The sequence below is a fragment of the Cotesia glomerata genome, linkage group LG2, assembly GCF_020080835.1.
Source record: "Cotesia glomerata isolate CgM1 linkage group LG2, MPM_Cglom_v2.3, whole genome shotgun sequence".
NCBI classification, from domain to species: Eukaryota; Metazoa; Arthropoda; class Insecta; order Hymenoptera; family Braconidae; genus Cotesia; species Cotesia glomerata.
In genome coordinates this window covers 11,936,086-11,955,478 of record NC_058159.1, presented here as the reverse complement: position 1 = coordinate 11,955,478, position 19,393 = coordinate 11,936,086, and the positions used below count along the sequence as shown (strand labels likewise).

The 19,393-nt window shown below is 40.3% G+C and overlaps 1 protein-coding gene across 1 annotated transcript in view; it reads right to left on the bottom strand.

The window, feature by feature from the left end:
• Window positions 1-19,393, bottom strand: part of LOC123258725 (Down syndrome cell adhesion molecule-like protein Dscam2) — a gene marked incomplete in the record, with an annotated part of 496,366 nt that overhangs the window by 114,119 nt on the left and 362,854 nt on the right. The window contains 2 exon segments of the mRNA XM_044718910.1: window positions 3,659-3,809; window positions 3,888-4,061. Coding sequence (XP_044574845.1) covers window positions 3,659-3,809; window positions 3,888-4,061 — 325 coding nt within the window.

Genomic DNA, 19,393 nt, shown 5'->3' with positions numbered 1-19,393 from the left:
GCCAGATTCTACCGAAACTGTGGATAATAAAAAAAAGACAAACAAAAAAATTCGAAAATTTAAAAACAAAATTTTTTTTTTTGACAAAAAAATTTTTTTTATCTTAATTTTCCAATTTTTTTGTTTGTCTTTTTTTTTATTTAAAATTACTGATGAGCTGAGGCAATTTGAGTGCAAAACAAAAAAAAATCAATTCTTTATTTTTCTGAAGATTGCAGCACGATAATGGATAAAATTTTATTCATTTAATTTTTTCAAAATTTTGAATGCTCGGGGCCGAAAAACTACTGAATGGATCGATCTGAAAATTTACAGGGTTCTTAGGGGTACATTGAGGTGTAAAAATTCCTGCAATATCTAGCTTCCCCGTCAGTATTTGTTAAGATACAGTCGGTTAACCAAAATAAGGGAAAAAGTCACTTTTTTCAACTTTCTTTAAAACAGTATCGTACATCGATAAGATTTTTTTTTCTGGAATTTTTTTATGGGATTTTATTAGAAATTTCTTCTAGTTTCCAAAACTGTCCTTTTTTTTTGCTCCGCGATTATTGGTTGCAGATATTGATGGTTAAAGACATAAACGTCCTTTTTCGTCTAATCTCGGATATCTCCTCAACAAATGGTCGTATCAAGCTAAATAAAAAATACAATTAAAGCTGAATAAATAGGCTATCTGTTTCATAAGGTCGCTTTGTCTAAAAAAATTTTTCCAAGCCCGTAGAGCGAAAAAAAAAAAAGTTAAAAATTTGGAAATTTTTTTTTTTGCTCTATTTCTTCGGATCATGTTGAAACCGTAATTCCTAAAAAATTTTGACCCAAAGATCTAAAAACTAGAGTCTTTGAGCTTGAAAATGCATTTTTAATTTTTGCGATACGATCATTTTCCGCTGAAATACAGCCCGTCAAAAATTTAAAAAAAATTTGCAATTTTTTCTTATTCCCTTAATTTTTGTGAGTAGTGTATATTATAAAATCAATTTTTATATTATATTTATGATAAACTCATATGATAAATTATGTAGATCATAGAATCATTATCTAAGACGGCAGCACATAGAAACTTCGAAACGCACGAAGATCACCAAAGTTAAGCAGCATTGAGCAGGGTTAATAGTTGGATGGGTGACCGCTAGTGTTATAGCCGTAAAATTATATTTAATCATTTTTTTATGCGTTTTAATTGGTTATAGAGAATCGCGTAAGACCATATTAAACACTCTATCCGTAAAATTAATCCAATAATTAATTAGATGTGATAAATATATAATTAAATATTGTTATATTCAATTATCTATAGTTATATATGATTACCCGTGAAAAAATATTCTGATCAGGCTTGATATGAGCTGATAAGGCCATATAAAAATTTTTGATATGTTCATATCTGGCCTGATATGATCTGATATGTCCTGATATGGCCTGATATGAAAATTGGCCATATCAGGCCTGATCAAGCCTTATCAATTTCATATGTCTATATCAGACATGATATAGCTTGATATGCTCATATCTAATTTTACATTATTTTTTAATAGGTCCTGATATGCCCTGATATAATCTTATACAGTTATATATACTTTGATAAACTCAAAAAAAAAATTCCTGATCAGGGTTGATATAACTTGATAGGGATTCATATAGTCTGATATACTCATACCCTTACCAGCACATAAGTAGTCTTATGTACTCATATAAAGGCATATCCGAGTAAAAAAATCTATATATCATTATATATGATTCATATCTAATTGTATAGAAGCATATGTAATTTATTTATAATTATATAGATGTATATATAATTCACATACAATTATAAATGAATCATATAGAATTCTATATAATTTTTTTTACTCCAGTGGGTATTTTGTGATAACCATAAAACATTCTCTTTTTCTATCTGAGAGTCTGTTACTCCAATGATTAACAATCTTTTAATATATAGTATTTTTCGGATGAAATAATAGGAACTTAAAAAAAAATTTAATTTCACAAAAATTATTAGTTTTGTCAAGTTCAAAAATCGTTAGCCAAGCCCTCCAGCATTATATAGTTCCATATACTAAACAAATAATTCCATCAAAATTTAAGCTTTCAATTCTGATTTTACCTTGATTATTTTTTTAATTTCAAAGAAATTATAAATTCTAAAGCAACGAAGTACCTTAACAATATATCGTAGAATCATTTTTGCGATTTCATGTAATAATTTCATAAATCTACATATAGATACCATTATTATATATAAATATTGACAATTAATAATTAATAAATTAGATAAAAAATTTTGTTCACTACGAATCGATCATGTATACAATTTGCATTACTTATAGTTATAATAAAGTCTGTTCTCCAAGTAAGTCTCTTAGGTAAACAGGTAGTGATTTAGTCTTTCAAGCGGTAGGTCCACGGTTCGATTCCCACTCGCGCCGATTTTTTTGTTCCTATGGAAATAATTATATATAATTATACATAATTATATAGGGCCATTTTTCATTTATAATTATGTAATATAATGATATATAATTGTTTTTACCCGGGTGGGCACATAGTCTGATATACTTATATCAAGGCATATATAGTCTGATATGGCCGATTTCCATATCAGGCCTGATATGGACGGTTTATATCAGGCCTGATATAGTCTGATCAGAAAATTTTTTCACGGGTATATTTGGCCATTTTTCTTATATAATCATTAATCATATATAATCAATTTATATATAAATATTTTTTTTCGGGATGTGAAACTATGGATCTACGTAGGAGATATGGAATCTATAAGATATGACTTACATCAGTTTCAAATAAAATATCACCACATTAATACTTTTTTTTTGTATTTGAGTCACATTTAATTATTTAAATATTTATTTATAATTTAATAATAATTATGATTTCAAAAATCATAATCAAAATAATAGTACTCGAGTCTTTTTCTATTTAATTATCTATTATTATGGTCATTATTGAAAAAAAAATCAATAAATAAAAGAAGAGGCCTAGTGGTATTCGAACCCAAATCACTAACTAAGACTTTTAAAATGTAATTACTAGTATTATTATTATTTTACTATTTAGTACTTATGACTTATTATTAATTGTCTTCATGTGCATTCAAGTGCATTCCGTAATATATATTTTGTATAAATCTTATGGTTTTTAGGGGACATAATCCTACAACCAAAAATCAAAGCATTATATTATTACAATTATTATTATTTTGTTATTATCATTATTTTTATTATTATTATTTATTTTATAGAATATAAAGTGATTATAATGATAATGATGTCAAACCTGCATAATCATTATTTCATTAATATTACATCAGTATCTACTGTAAATAAGTTTGAAATTATGAGTCAGTTACGAGTCATATCTTATCTAAAGCATGATATTAAATGATATCCAGCGTCATCAATAGTTTTTCAGGTTATAAGTTTCTTTATTAATAAATTAAATGCTAATTACGCTCGGAATAATAACAAATAAATTATCTACATGTTTGTGTAGTCGATTATCTATTTTTGTAGCCTGAAAACAGTGTACACGAGTTTTTTTGTCAGAAATTGTACAGAAAATTTTAAGTCTATAGTAAAAAATTGGCAGTCACGCTAGCGAAATACAATAAGAATCATTATTGGATAATTATCAATACCTGTAGTTTGTTGAAGGATTCAGTTCAATTTTTCCACCTTTAAGCCAAATGATTGTAATAGGTTTATCACCATGTACTTCACAGTGAAGTGTTGCAGTGTCACTTTTTTTGACTGTTACGAGTCTCGACGGTGCAGCAAAATATGGCGAAGCTAAAGATTCGATTTACGTTATTTTAATCAGAAAGAGGGATTTTTTATTAATCGTCAAATATATTTAAATCTACTTACAGTTTACTCGCAGTTGTACTACTTTGCCAATACCAGTACCAATCCCATTACTAGCTTGACAGAGGTAATAGCCTTCTCTATCCTCCTTTACGTGTTGTAGTACCAATGTGCCATTACTCAAAAGTTTTGTATATGAACTTTCTCGTAATTCATCATACTCTCCAGATTTTGCACCTAGATTTTATTTTGAGCATGAAATTTTCGTTTTCTTAGACGAAAAAAATAATATAATTTATGCAGTATTAATTTTTGCTCCCGGATAGTAGATTCAAACTTCAATGATTATCAGAATACTCTCAGATCTCTAAAGTTTAATCTAACTATCTTCTTTTTTTTAACTCAAGTTTCCTTGTTTCATAGTGAAGAACATATGCAGGCGAATACCGTATATTGTACTAAACCGATTGTAACCAAGATAAGACAAACTGTTGCAGTATCGATAACCCGGTGAAAACTCGGATGACACGGCATTTTTGTGCAGTTGTAAAACAAAAGTCCAGCGGCTTTTTTTCTTTGTTTCCGTGGAATATTGCCATAATGTTCTTACTTATTAGTATTCACTGAGTATTGCCCATGTAGGAAAGCATGGCGGGCCCAGGTTTGGCCCGGGCCTGATCCAACTATGTACAACTCTGGGTCAGGCTTGTAAACCAGCGTTGGCCCAGTCTTGGCTTGAGTCTGGAATGATAACGCTATCCCAAGTCTGGTTACCAGTACTGGACCATGCCTGGTTACCAGAGTTAGGCAACAATTAATTTTTAAGTCCGGCCCATGCCTGATAACTAGGACTAGACCATAGTTAATTTTCGAGTCTGGCCCATGCTATTTGATAAAACATGATAAAAAAGAATTTTTTATACACCTTGATACGTCCACTTCTCGTCGAGATATCGGTCTTCAAATGGAAAAGGATCCTTTTGTCTTTGATTATCGATATCTCAGAAACCAATGATCGCACAGAAAGTTAAAGGTGAGTTTCAAGAACTTGAATGAATTCTCTTTAACGACTAGCTATTGCTTTTACAAAAAAAAAATTTTTCTACTTGTCACATGAATTTGGAAATGCAACAAAAAAAGGGCTTTTGGTGTTTTTTTGAAAAATCAAGCGCTGGATTAAAAATATTAAGGAAACCACTAATGTTATGTGTGCCTTTTCCAGTTAAATATGTCCACAAAAACCCTACAAAGAATCAAATTAATCCAGCCAGCCATTTTTTTGTTTCACTCGATCGAATTTTAAAAAAAATTAAAGGATCACGTTTTTTGCTCTGAAAAGTTCATAATTTTTTAAAATGAGAAAAAAAATTGTTTTTCTGAGCTTTTTTCATATTTTTGTTCCAGAAAGTGCTTAAATTAAAAAAAAAAAAAAATTCAAGTAAAAAAAAAAATTTTTTCTAAAAGAAAATTTCAAAAAAAAATTTTTTTTTGAATAAATTTTTCTTTGAACAAGTTAAGAAAATTCAAAAAACCATCGCCCAATCATTTTTAACGCATTTCCGCCGCTGAATTCCTTGATTCTACTAATCTTCTTTTGATTAAATTAAAAAAAAAAGTTGATATCTCCTGTTTAGTGAACAGGCCCAGCCGCGATGAAGTCGCCCCTGGGGGACTCCCAATTTCACGAGCCGCACCTGCCAACTGCTAGTTCCCGATTAAACTAACTACCTGCGCAAAACTGAGCTTGACCGATTACGCCATGTCTCGAAGCTGTGATTAGCTGATCGCTCCTCAGACATGCGCAATCAGCCTTCTTCCCCAAGTCGACGAGGAAGAAGACGCTTTATTATTATTATCTTTCGCTTCCACGCTTTCGTTGCAACAAGTCGCCATTAGTACTTTTATATTTTAGCTTTTTGTTAATAAACCGCAATTCGCTTATTTAATAATTTAATCTGATTAAATTAATTGTTATTAATCTGCTTTAGTTTGTTACAGATAAATTGTGTTATTTGTGCAATTAATTCACCGCTTTTCCAGTGCCGGCATTGTGTTTAACCACGTGTGTCAACCAGCTTCGCTTTATTATTCACGCAGTGCTTTATTTGTCCGCTTTTATTATAACAATCCGCAAATTAACATATTAAATATAACTTGTATTTAGTGTAAATAAATTTATGGTGTTAATTTTTAATAATATTTCCGCGTTTTAATTGACATATCCAGACCAAAACCTGATCCTCCGCTTTCCCGCAATTACATCATTTTACATTTTGTCCCTCGAGCCGGATCAGGATGGCTCTATCTCAATTAATTTAAATTAAATAATTAAACCGCTGATAATTGTGTTGTGTGAGTGAATTTTATTACCGCTAGGAAGGGTCGAGTGTCAGGGGCATCGCTGAGCACATCGGCCGCTGCTCTTGGTAGTCTTTCGTACACCGGTACGCTGAACTTTCCGCATATTAGACTGAAAACTCGACTTCAGGCCTAAGAATCGCGCAATGGAGTTTGAATCCGCAATGGCGATGCAACAGCCGTACCTGACTGCATTGTACGCCATGACCAACCGCTTAACTGATGACGAAATCAACAAAATGTCCATGACCGCTGTAGACGCTGTAGAAAAATAAAGCAGGGACATCTGGAAGGACATTACCAACTTGAATTCCTTAATATTCACGACTTATAAGGAGGTACTCGAGCACGAGTACCACACTGAAAACGAGTACACCGACGCCAACGCCGCTTATGGATTTTTAGATACCCGCATCGCTGCCCGCAAAGACGCTATCCAGCAGGAGATCGATGCCAGAGACGCTGCTCAAACACACAATCTGACTATGCACAGCACCGCTTTCATGGGAGGATCAACGGGTACTGGACTCCCAAAAATCAAGCTCCAGAGCTTCTCTGGAGACTTTAAACGCTGGGGATCCTTCAGTCAGTTATTCTCTGACATTGTCATCGACAATGCACTTCTGAAAAACAGCCAGAATATGCATTATTTGAAGACCTTTACCAATGATGAAGCACATCAGCTCATTGGTAGTTTGTCCTCCACTGACGAGTCTTTTGAGCCTGCTTGGAACCTGCTGAAGAGCCGCTATTCAAATCCACGACGCGTTGTTTCATCACACCTGGAGGATCTTTCGGTTGGTGAGACAGTTCCCGCCTGCTCTGCCGCTAAATTAGACGCCTTACTTCTCTCTAACCAGAAGGCACTGGACTCTATGAAGGCCCAATGGGTCCCTGTCAAGCACTGGGACCTGATGATCATTCATTTGACGCTCCGCCGCTTGCCACCCGCTGTGAGAGAAGACTGGGAGACCAGTCTTGGTCTAATAGATGATATGTCGATCTACACGCAGCTCCACGAGTTCCTTAAATCCAAGGTCAGGGCCTGGGAGAACTTGGAGGCGTCCGCTGATCCCAAGAAACACACTGAAGGGCATAAACCCGAAACGTCACGCAACAAGGAACACCAAATTAAAAATTGTTCAAGACTTCGATAAATAAATTTTTCCATATTCCAGTAAACAATTATTGAGAAAATTTATAATAAAATTTCGACCTTGGAAAATTTAGCCAAGCTAATATTCCTTTCTCAAATTTACTTTGGAATTCAAGATGGACGCTAAGCCGAGTACTTAGGCAGATTAAATTCAATTTTAATAAATCTAAAATTTTTGGTTTCAAGTAAGTTCTGTGATAATTTAATGTTAACAATAATAAGATTGAAAATTTAAATTTAATTATTTACCGAAGTCAAGGTTAGGAACCGGGAGAGTTTGAATTTGATTACCAGCAAGGTATATTGTAAAACGCGAGCATTAAGAAATATTGTTGATTAAAATTAAGTGAGTTATTTTCAATATTGTTATTAGAAATGGTGTGATAATTGGGTAAATTGTTTTGATACTAGGGGCAATGTCTCCGCAGGAATTCACTAGGTGTGAGCACAATTGAGCTTCGTTCGCTGTGTACAACCGTATCAATACATGTCAGCATGCATATTCTACCAACACTGACGGTAGATCTTCCATCGTTCGTGATCGCTGATCTGAAATGGCCGCATCTTGAGAATCTCATGCTCGCTGATCCGCATTATCTACCAATATCTTGTTACGTGAATGTGGAACGCTTCACGTAATAATTACCGTAACCTATTCTTTCCCGCTTCACAGCATTTATATTCGTAAAAAATGTGAAACGCTTCACGATTTTGTGTGTCATCCTTGCTGCGTCCTGTAGACATTATTCTAGGTGCATCACCAGCTGCACAGAACATAAACGCTGAGATTAAACGTGGACCTCGCAATTCTCCGATTGCACAATCCACCACGCTTGGTTGGATTGTCTATGGATTGTCTACAAGACGCTATCGCTAAGTTTTGGGAGCAGGAAGAGGTTCCATCAGGTAATTCACCGCTCAACAGCGTTGAAGAGGACGAATGTGAAGTTCACTTTCGTCAAAAGCATTATCGACAGCCTGATGGACGCTATGTAGTGAGATTACCACTTAAAGCCCCCGAGAGTCAACTTGGCGACTCTATTAACGCAGCCATGGGGTCAATCCGCAGATTAATAACTCGCCTGTCGCGAGAAAAAGATTATTCTGATATGTATCGCTCGTTCATGACAGAATACATACAACTAGGACACATGGTACGAGTTCCAATCAACGACTTGCCCACAAACGCTTACTTCTTGCCTCACCATAGGGTATTGAAGCTTGATAGCACCACTACGAAGGTCCGCACAGTGTTCAACGGTTCCTGTGTAACATCTACAGGAATTTCATTGAACGACATTCTCTACGCAGGACCCAAAACGCAAATTGAGATCTTCGACGTGATATTGAGAATCCGCTACAACAGGATTCTATTCGCTACTAACATCACCAAGATGTTCAGACAAATTGAGGTTGATTCGCTTGATTGGCCGCTTCAGTGCATTCTCTGGATAGATGAGAATTACCTAGTAGACGCTTACTGTCTCAAGACAGTCACCTACGGGACCACTAGTGCACCTTTTGATGCTGTAAGTGTACTCATCCAATTAGTCAAGGATGAGAGACACCGCTTCCCGCTAGCTGTTGCTCCAATGTTGGAAACACGCTACGTAGATGAGATCTACGGTGGAGCAGACAACGAAGAAGACGCTATAAAGGTTGCAGTGCAAACAAAAGCGCTGTACGCCGCAGACTGCTTTCCTCTCGCCAAATGGGCTAGTAATAGTCCAACGCTGCTCGCTGAAGTCGCTCCAGAAAAGCAGCTAGAAATACCGCTTAAAGAAATCAGTGATGCACCAGTAAAAGTCCTGGGCATGTACTGGAATTCACACATTGAAGCTCTCCACTTCAAGTACACGCTACCACCAGAGACACCTAAGACAAAAAGAGCAATTTTATCTGAAATCGCTAAGCTGTATGACCCGCTAGAACTTCTCGCACCAATAGTCGTCAAGGGCAAGATCTTCATGCAAGATCTGTAGCTAGATAGAGTGTCATGGGACGAACAATTGTCACCATCACTCATTCATAAATGGACTGGATATCGCGAGGATCTTCGAAACATCGAATCCATCCGCATTCCACGCTGGAATAATATTGCACCTGGAGCAACAATAGAATTGCACGGGTTCTCAGACGCTTCGCAAAACGCTATGGCTGCCGCTGTTTATTTGAAAGTCACTGACGCTGATGGGAACACAAAGGTCTCACTTTTGTGTTCAAAAACGCAAGTAGCACCGCTGAAGACCATGTCAATTCCACGCTCGGAATTATCTGCTGCATGGTTGCTTACACAACTGATACTTCATGTCAAGGAAGTTCAGTCGCTAGAAAATGTCAGGATAAATCTCTGGACTGACTCTGCCGTGACTCTCGCATGGATTAAAAGTCCAGCAACCTGCTGGAAGACATTCGTCAGCAATAGAGTGGGAAAAATCCAAGAAACGCTTCGAAATGTCTTCTGGAAATTTATTCCAGGAAAGCAAAACCCCGCTGACTGCGCTTCAAGAGATATACCAACGCTAAAACTAAAGCAACAAGCTCTCTGGTGGCGTGGACCAACTTGGTTTCATGAACCAGAATCCCCTTGGCCCACTCTGGAGCCTCCAGCTGACAATGCAACGCATCGAGAAGAACGCCAAGGTCTGACATTAGTAACTTGGAAAGCAGAAAACTGCCTGCTCCAACAGTTACTAGCGCATTACACGGAGCTGTTTCCACTGCTGCGAAAGCTTAGCATCTGGCATCGTGTCATCGACCGCTTCAAAAGAGTTCCACAATCTTCGCTGGCCTACCCGCTTACTCCATCAGACCTGGCGCGCGCTAAATTGACCTTGATTAAGTTCACTCAAGGACAATACTTCGCAAGAGAGATTCATACGCTTCAAGATGGTGATGGTCTACCTAAAAATAACTGCATCACCAAGCTGACTCCGTTCATCGACCATCAGGGGGTTCTGAGAGTCAGTGGCCGCTTGAAAAACGCATTGCTGGACCCAGAAGAAAAGCATCCAGCGATCTTGCCTAGACAATCACCGCTTACATCAATCCTGATTGATGATTCGCACCGCAAAACGCTTCACGGAGGTACTCAGCTTACGCTCGCTGACTTACGCAAGAGTGTCTGGATGATTGGAGGCCGTTTTCCAGTCAGATCATTTATATTACGCTGCGCTATCCGCACTAGACACCGTGGAGAGCGCGCTCAACAGTTAATGGATCAACTACCTGCCGCACGAGTGCAGCCAACTTGAGCCTTCCTGCATACTGGACTCGACTATCACGCTGGACCTATCACGCTGAAAACCTTTCAAGGGTGTGGAGCAAAAACATACAAAGGCTGGATTGCAGTCTTTGTCTGCATGTTCAGCTCAGCTGTACATCTAGAGCTAGTCACTGACTACACCGCTGCCACCTTCATCGCTGCTTATCGCCGCTTTACTAGTCGCTGAGGTATCTGTCATATGCTATATTCTACGTGCGAGTATAGCTTTTTTGAGCCCAGGAATCGGCCTTTTCGGAGGTAGGCAAAAGCCTCACCATATATTCTTCATACGCTATATTCAGATTGTGGAACCAACTTTGTAGGAGCAGATAAAGAGCTGAAACGACTATTCGCTGCAGGATCATGCCTTACTTCGAGAATTATCAGTTTTAATCGCTCAAGATGGCACGAACTGGAAGTTCAATCCGCCGGGAGCTCCACATTTTGGAGGAAAATGGGAAGCCGCTGTGGTCTATTAAGTTTCACCTTCGAAGAACAATCGGAGACTCGCTGTTGACGCTTGAACAGTATTCAACGCTACTGGCTCAAATTGAAGCTATCTTGAACTCCAGACCGCTCACACCGCTGAATGAAGATCCTGCTGACCTGGCAGTACTGACACTAGGTCATTTCTTAATTGGTCAGTCACTCACCGCAGTTACAGAGCCATCGCTGACAGAAGTACAACACGCGCGGCTCTCTCATTAGGAATAAGTCCAGCAAATGGTTCAACATTTCTGGATACGCTATTATCAGGACTGCATCCACCGCTACCAGGCCATTTCAAAGTGGCATCATCAACGCAACGAGATCAAAGTAGGTTCAGTTGTACTGATCATCACTGAGAATCTCCCGCCAACCAAGTGGCCATTAGCCAGAGTCATCGCTTTCCATCCAGGTGAAGATGGACAAGCCCTCGTGGTAACTGTCAACACAGTTAACACAGAGCTAGTACGTCCAATTACAAAGCTCTGTGTCTTGCCGCTAACATATGAAGAAGACGATCTTGTCGACAGAGCCGCCAACCCGGGGGAGAATGTTCAGTGAACAGGCCCAGCCGCAATGAAGTCGCCCCTGGGGGACTCCCAATTTCACGAGCCGCACCTGCCAACCGCTAGTTCCCGATTAAACTAACCACCTGCGCAAAACTGAGCTTGACCGATCACGCCATGTCTTGAAGCTGTGATTGGCTGATCGCTTCTCAGACATGCGCAATCAGCCTTCTTCCCCAAGTCGACGAGGAAGAAGACGCTTTATTATTATTATCTTTCGCTTCCACGCTTTCGTTGCAACAAGTCGCCATTAGTACTTTTATATTTTAGCTTTTTGTTAATAAACCGCAATTCGCTTATTTAATAATTTAATCTGATTAAATTAATTGTTATTAATCTGCTTTAGTTTGTTACAGATAAATTGTGTTATTTGTGCAATTAATTCACCGCTTTTCCAGTGCCGGCATTGTGTTTAACCACGTGTGTCAACCAGCTTCGCTTTATTATTCACGCAGTGCTTTATTTGTCCGCTTTTATTATAACAATCTGCAAATTAACATATTAAATATAACTTGTATTTAGTGTAAATAAATTTATGGTGTTAATTTTTAATAATATTTCCGCGTTTTAATTGACATATCCAGACCAAAACCTGATCCTCCGCTTTCTCGCAATTACATCATTTTACATCCCCAATCGAATTTCGATCTTTTTCATACGCTTTCCGGAGATTGTTTTTCTTTACTTTTTGTGTCTTTAGCAAATTTTTTTAATTTAATTAAAAGGAGATCAGTAGAATCAAGGAATGCAGCGGCGGAAAGGCGTTAAAAATGATAGGGTGTAACGTATATTTTGCTTATTACTGAACAAACTATCGCTTAACATAATAATTATAAAGTAATGGAGTGAGCTCAGCGGGTTCCAAGATTCGCAATGGCAGGTATTCTGGGAATTAAACCCTCAGATTATTTTCCAATGAAATAAATAAATGTTTATTAAAATAATAAAATAAATAATACACGGTAGTGACGATATAATTTGCTATTAAAATTCGGTCAAATATTCCTGCGGTTATCTGCTGGTGCTTTCAATTCTCGTCGTCTAATATTCCATGCTATTTCGGGTTTTGCTGGTATTCTTATGTGGTCGCCGTTTTCAACTAGCCTAGTAAGTCGAAAACTCTCTGCTGTATTTGGATTTATATCCACGGTACTCCAGGGTTTACTGGTGTCCTTGACTAGTCGAAGATTTTGACTAGCCAAATAAGTCGAAATCGAATCTTCGTTCTTGAACACTATCTTCTTTCTTCTTAGCACTATCTGGTCTTCTGTTCCTTCTAAGGCTTTCGAGTCCCCTGATACTCAGCTGCCTGCTCGAGGAAGAATGATCTGGAGCTCCGCGACTCGTGTTTATATAGGAATTTTCTGCCAGTGTCCGTGATGAGGGTACTTACTTCCAATTGGCTGATTCCGGGTGGAGAGGGAACAGATTTTTCCATTGGCTCGGGAGCTCCTACTCTCCCTTCCACGGTCTTCGACTTGTGTGCACCTTTACGGCGCATCACGACTTCCAAGGTGCTTACTTGGCCCGCGAGCTCCTACTCTTTCTTCCACGGTCTTTCCACTTGTGCGCACCTCTACGGCGCATCGCGATTCCCGAGGTGCTTACTTAGCGGTTACCGCCAAGCAAGCTACTGGCAAGTGGCGCTTTTACTTCACGGTAACCGTCAAGCAAGTGGCACATAAAAAAAATTCTTTTGTAAACTTTTTTCTCTACTTAATTTTTTTTTATCAATATAAATTGTTTCCTACTCCTGTTTCAAGGGCGATGGTTTTTTAAATTTCTTTAACTTGTTAAAAAAAAATAGAAAAACGGTAGACCCTGAAGGCCATCCCTGCAACTTCCCGCTAATTTCATACCTAGGTGCTTATAATTGGACTAATGATGTTTTTGAGTTCTCCGATTCATGTATTATTTTAAACTCTCTGAGCTTAAAGAGATAGCTTTTCTATGCTTTTGAGCTCTTCGAGCTCAAAATTCTTATAGAAGTTTCATAGGACAATATTTTTTGAATTTTCAAACCGCAATAACTTTTGAATGGATCAACCGATTTTGACGCGGTTAAAAGCATTCGGCGCAGTTTTTTTAGCCTCATCAAGGGTCTTCAAGTTTGAATTGATGAAACAACGAAATTTGGAGTGATTCTGAAAAAACACTTTATTCGGTTTTCTTTTGTTCACGATATCTCTTGAACGAATTGACCGATTTTGAACGGCTTGACGGCAATCGATGTAATTGTTTGATGTTGATAGCTAATTAGTTTTTGAAATTGACCGATAAAGCCGTTTATGAGTTATTCCAAAAAATGCCGGAGTTATGTTAAGAAAACACTTGTTTCCAAATATTTCGCCGAAGAAATCTCTCGAACCAATCAACCGATATTTACGTTCTTCACGGCAATCGACGCGGTTTTTTAAGCTCTAAAAAATATTTTATCTCTTAAAAAACGATCTGAAAAGAAATATCGAAGTTATGTGAAAAAAACACTTTTTTGGGCTTTCTTTCGTTCACAATATCTCTCAAACGAATCAATCGATTTTAACCAGATTAGTGGCGATCGACGTGGTTTTTCAAGCTTAAGAGCGGATTAGTTTTTGAAGTTGATCGATAGAGCCGTTTAAAAGTTATTTCAAAAAACCACTCAAAAAAAAATTTTTTCTTAGTTTTTTTTAGATTTTTTAAAATTTCACAAAATCTATCGGTCCGAGCACACACGCACACACGCACACACACACACACACACACCTCGTGTCGGGCTTGCTGGGTCCCGCATTAGGCGCCTTTCCAGGTTACGGATAGGGGAATGCCCGGCATATCTGCGTGCCAGATGCGGCGGGTACCGAGGAAATAAAATACTCGGGGTGGACTAAAACCTAGCAAAAGATGATATGAAAATGCCAGATCAATTTCAAACATCGTCTACGGTGCAGAGGGAGGATACCTCAGTACCGGCGAGGGAAGGCATGCAAACGGGCCTGAACTCGTCGTTATCAAGCGACCGTTTGAACAGTGGAGTCGACTCCATGGCTCTGCTGTGGCAATGCTAGCAAGGTTACAGGGAGTACGAAAACAGCCCAGATGGAAGAGAACGGACAGCTGAGCAACGTTCCTCCAAAAAGTGGAGGACCTTTTGCTTCTGTCACTAATCAAACCTACTGAGAAAGAATTAACTCTGTACCGACCATCACAGGCCAACAGTTACCAATGGAGAGGCTCGGAAGCAAGATCGAAGAGTCAGCCGAGTTTATAAAAGACAAGAAGAATCTCCATCATGAGATTGGAAAATTGGTTACATCTATCACTACAGCATATAAGTTAGCCAACAAATCACCAGGCATGTCGGCGTCAACGACCCAAACAACTCCGAGTCTGACCAAAAAACCACAGCTATCTTTGGTCACTCCTAAAAAATGACCACAGCAAGGAAAGGACAATACAAGAAGAGGCAGCTGTCCACGCTCAGCCCTTCTTCAACAATCGAGAAGCCACCACAGAAAGACAGCCCAGGAGGACACCTGGACTACAGTGGACCGAAATAGGAAGAAGAAGGAAAAAGAGCATGAAACAGCGCCCCCCCCCATACTAAAGCTCAAAACCAGTCAAGTAAGGGTGCCTCTAAGAAACCGAGGAGAAAGAAGACAAGAACTAAAGCTGTTCTTGTCCAACCAGTAGACGGCCAAACTCATGCTGATATCCTGAAGGAAGCACTCGAACGTGAATTCACTGACAGCCTGGAGGTGAAACGGGTAAATTTGACAAAACCCACATCACGAAGCAATCGGGCAGCCTTCTGTGGATTAGACGAGGCCAGTGCGATTAAGGCCCTTTACGAGGCCCGTATAATGATCGGTTGGGTGGACTGTCGTATACGCCCAGTTGAAAAAGTAACCCGCTGTTTTAAATATCTAGGATTTGGACACGAAACACGTCAGTGTGCGGGACCAGACAGAAGCAGGTGCTGCGACAAATGTGGCGGAGAGAATCACAAGGCCGTAAACTGCACGGAGAAGCCAAAATGCTTCCTTTGTGCTCCGGACAAAGATGCCTAGGATGGTCTATGCCATATTTCTGGCACTGGAGCTTACGAGGCATTCCGCACAGCACTTGCAGAAATCACGAGAGGGCAGAAATGACACGCATACTACAAGGCAACCTGAATAGGTGCGCCTTGGCGCAAAACCTGCTGCGCCAGCGTGTCTTTGAAGATAAAATCGACGTCTGCTTTATCTGCGAGCAATATCTAAACATCGAAGGTAAAACATGGTTCGCAGACGAAACTGGCACGGCAGCAATTTGTATTGTGAACACAAAGAACGTTACCGTCAACAACAGCGGAAGTGGAGCAGGTTTTGTCTGGATTCAAACCCCCACAACCTACTTCATGAGCGTCTATCTCTCGACTAACGAAGGGATTAGTGTATTCCGACAGAAACTGGCAAATATAGAAGATGCGGTTACTAAGTTCGACGGTGAAGTCATCGTAACCGGAGACTTCAACGCTAAATTGGCTGAGTGGGGCGCTGCTTTCTCCAGAGGTAACGAGGTCGCTGAAGTCGCGGCTAGACTCGACCTCATAGAGCTGAACACCGGGAGCACCACGACATTCGTGATATTCAACGTAGGATTGGCATCTGCTCTGGTTTCACAACGCGACCTTTCTAAGCGGAAGTGGAATGCCAGGAGGCTTGATCCAGAGGCATTGCGAGCTTCACGCACGAAGCTGGTCTATCCTTCAGAACAACTCGACTCCGGATACCTGCAGCGAGATGGAAAAGGCAGCGCTAAATTCGATGAAGGAGATTGCTACTGCATATGACGCCTCTATGCTGTGGCTGAAAAATCGGAGTTTCCACAGGCCGGCGTACTAGTGGTCAACAGACATAGCAAAACTTCGCAAAATATGCCATCAGCTACGTCGCCGCGCAACGAGAGCCGCGAAACGCTCCCCAAACCAGGACTTATATTCAAGCGAGTAAAAGCAGGCCAAAAAGACGCTAAACCGAGCCATCAAAGCAAGAAAAGAGATGTTATGGAAAGAGATCTGTAATGATCTCGACAAGGGCATCTGGGGTAAAGCCTACCAAATTGTCACCAAACGACTTGAAAAGGCTCCACCAGAAGCGCCGAAGTCTCCTGCCTTAATGGACAGCATTGTAGCGGAGCTTTTCCCCAAACACCTGCCGTGGGAGAAGAAACACTACGCTAAATACAGCGAAGTAATACCCTTCACAACTAAAGAACTACAAGACGCGGCCTAGTCACTCAAAACAGGAAAGGCACCTGGACCTGATGGCATCCCGGCATCGGTAATCAAGATTGTAGCCCTAGAATACCTAGACATACTCTTGAACACCTACAATGCATGCTTGGCAACTGGCGCGTTTCCCGCGGTCTGGAAGCGGCAGAGATTAGTTCTCTTAGACAAAGGTAAGGGAACCCCCATAATACCTTTAACACGTTTAGACCACTCTGTATGCTAGACATTGCTGGAAAACTGCTCGAGAAGCTCATACAAGGGAAACTTCGCAACGACATAGACCGTGCTGGAGGTTTTGCCACCAACCAGCATGGCTTCTGGAAAGGTCGTTCGACAGTCGGAGCGATTAAGAAAGTCATAAAGACAGCAACACAAGCATGGTCTGGTAGCCTCAAAGCTCGTAAAGTATGCCTTACCTTCACGCGAGATGTCAAAAACGCATTGAACAGCGCAAACTGGGGAGACATTCTAGACGCTCTGGAGCACAAGTTTGACGCGGAGCCAGAGAATCTGGCACTAGTCGACAACTACCTTGACGATAGAAAGCTAATAGTGGAAACTACTGAAGGCCCATAAAAATACGCCATAACGGCTGGCGTGCCGCAAGGCTCAATAAGGCTTCTTGAAATCCCGTTGCTAGAGCAAGTAAAGCTAACAGGCTTTGCAGACGACGTTGCGGCCGCTATAGTGGTGGACAGCGTAGAAGAGGCTGAACTGCTAGTTCAAAAAACCATTGACGCCGTCGAGACTCCGCTTGATAAGCATCACCTGAAACTTGCCTAGCAGAAAACCGAAATGGTCGCTTTGACTCGTCAAAAATGGTTCCCAATCTATTCGCTGTGGACATAGAAGGAACAACACTGACGTCAACGAGGACCCTGCGCTATCTAGGGGTAATGATAGACGAGAAGTATCTTTCCGTGAACACCTCGACAATGCATGCAAGAAAGCCAGCAAGACGGTGTCTAGCCTAGCACGAATTATGACCAATACCATGGGACCAAGAACAAAAAAGAGACGAGTTCTTCTAGAAGCAGTCCACTCGGTACTGCTTTATGGAGCGGAGATGTGGGCAGACATATTGAAGCAGAAGACGAACTGGCGAAAGATAGCAGCAGTACAGCGGCGAGGCGCTCTCAGGGTTGCCTGCGCCTACCGCACAGTTTCCGAAGCGGCTGTATTGGTCATAGCGGGAGCTACGTCAATCAACCTACTTGCGTTTGAGAGAGCAAAACTCTATGACGCTAAAAGCAGTGATGAAAACATGAAGGACGCAAGAACGAGGATAAAGGCGGAAACGCAGCACGAGTGACAGGACCGATGGACATCGGGAGATACGGGCAGATGGACGGTGCGCCTGATCCCAAACATCAACGTCTGGCTTTCTTGGAAGCACGGAGACACGGACTTCTTCCTGACCCAGCTATTAACGGGACATGGGCAGTTCTATGCCTATTTTTTCAAGATGGGTTTGCACAGCACACCGACGTGCAAATACTGCCCAGAAGAAACAATGGGCATGCTCTGCCCTGAGAGCTTGGTAACCTGCATGATCAAAAAGGAAGAAAACTGGTCAGCTGTCGCAGCCTACGCGCAGCGCCTTTTAAAAGAAAAAATCGCAGAAAGGGATTAGAAACCAGTAGTAACAAGAAGTAGGCGTCGTAAGGCGCAACATGGACTGGATTGAAGTAATGCTAACGTGGTTCCGTTCCAGTCATCTCCGTACCATCGACGGGGGAAGAGAGAGGAGTTTTTTTTTAGTGGGTAAAAATCCGACCATCGTCTTTCAGTTATAACGGTGTCTCTGGAAGATTTTTTTCGCTTCTCTATAAAAAAAAAAAAGACACACACACACACATACACATACACACACACACACACACAAGAGTTGCGTATAATTGTAAGTGTGTGCAACTCTCATCGACTCCTCTGGCAATTCATTCCCTGTGGCACATCGAGATGTACCCACAGAATATGAGCAGTATCCAGCGAGGACCTCAGGGAGGCGGAGTCGATAGAAGACCATGTTGTTTGTGCAATGTGTTGTGTGTAAAATATGATTCTACGTGTAAGTGTTGGCGTGTGTGGGGTGCCCGGGCACTTGTGTAGTTTGTGGTCATTTCCCTATCTTATTCTACGGCAGTCATCCAAAGCTCTATACTGTCCTCACAATTGTGTGGAGCATATCAAATTTTCAGAAAATATAAGTTTGAGGGAACTCTTTAGAACGCCGTTTGGTTGGTTCCGATCGGTTTAGCCGTTCAAAAGTTATAAGCGATTCACATACTTACACACACACACACACACACACACACACACACACACACACACACACACACACACACACACACACACACACACATACACACACACACACGCACCACCTAGCCTCATTATTGTTGAATTCATGGACTTTCTGGATCGACTGACGGAGGACGCGAAGCAGTACTACCCAGTGGCAATAGCTGGAGACTTCAACGC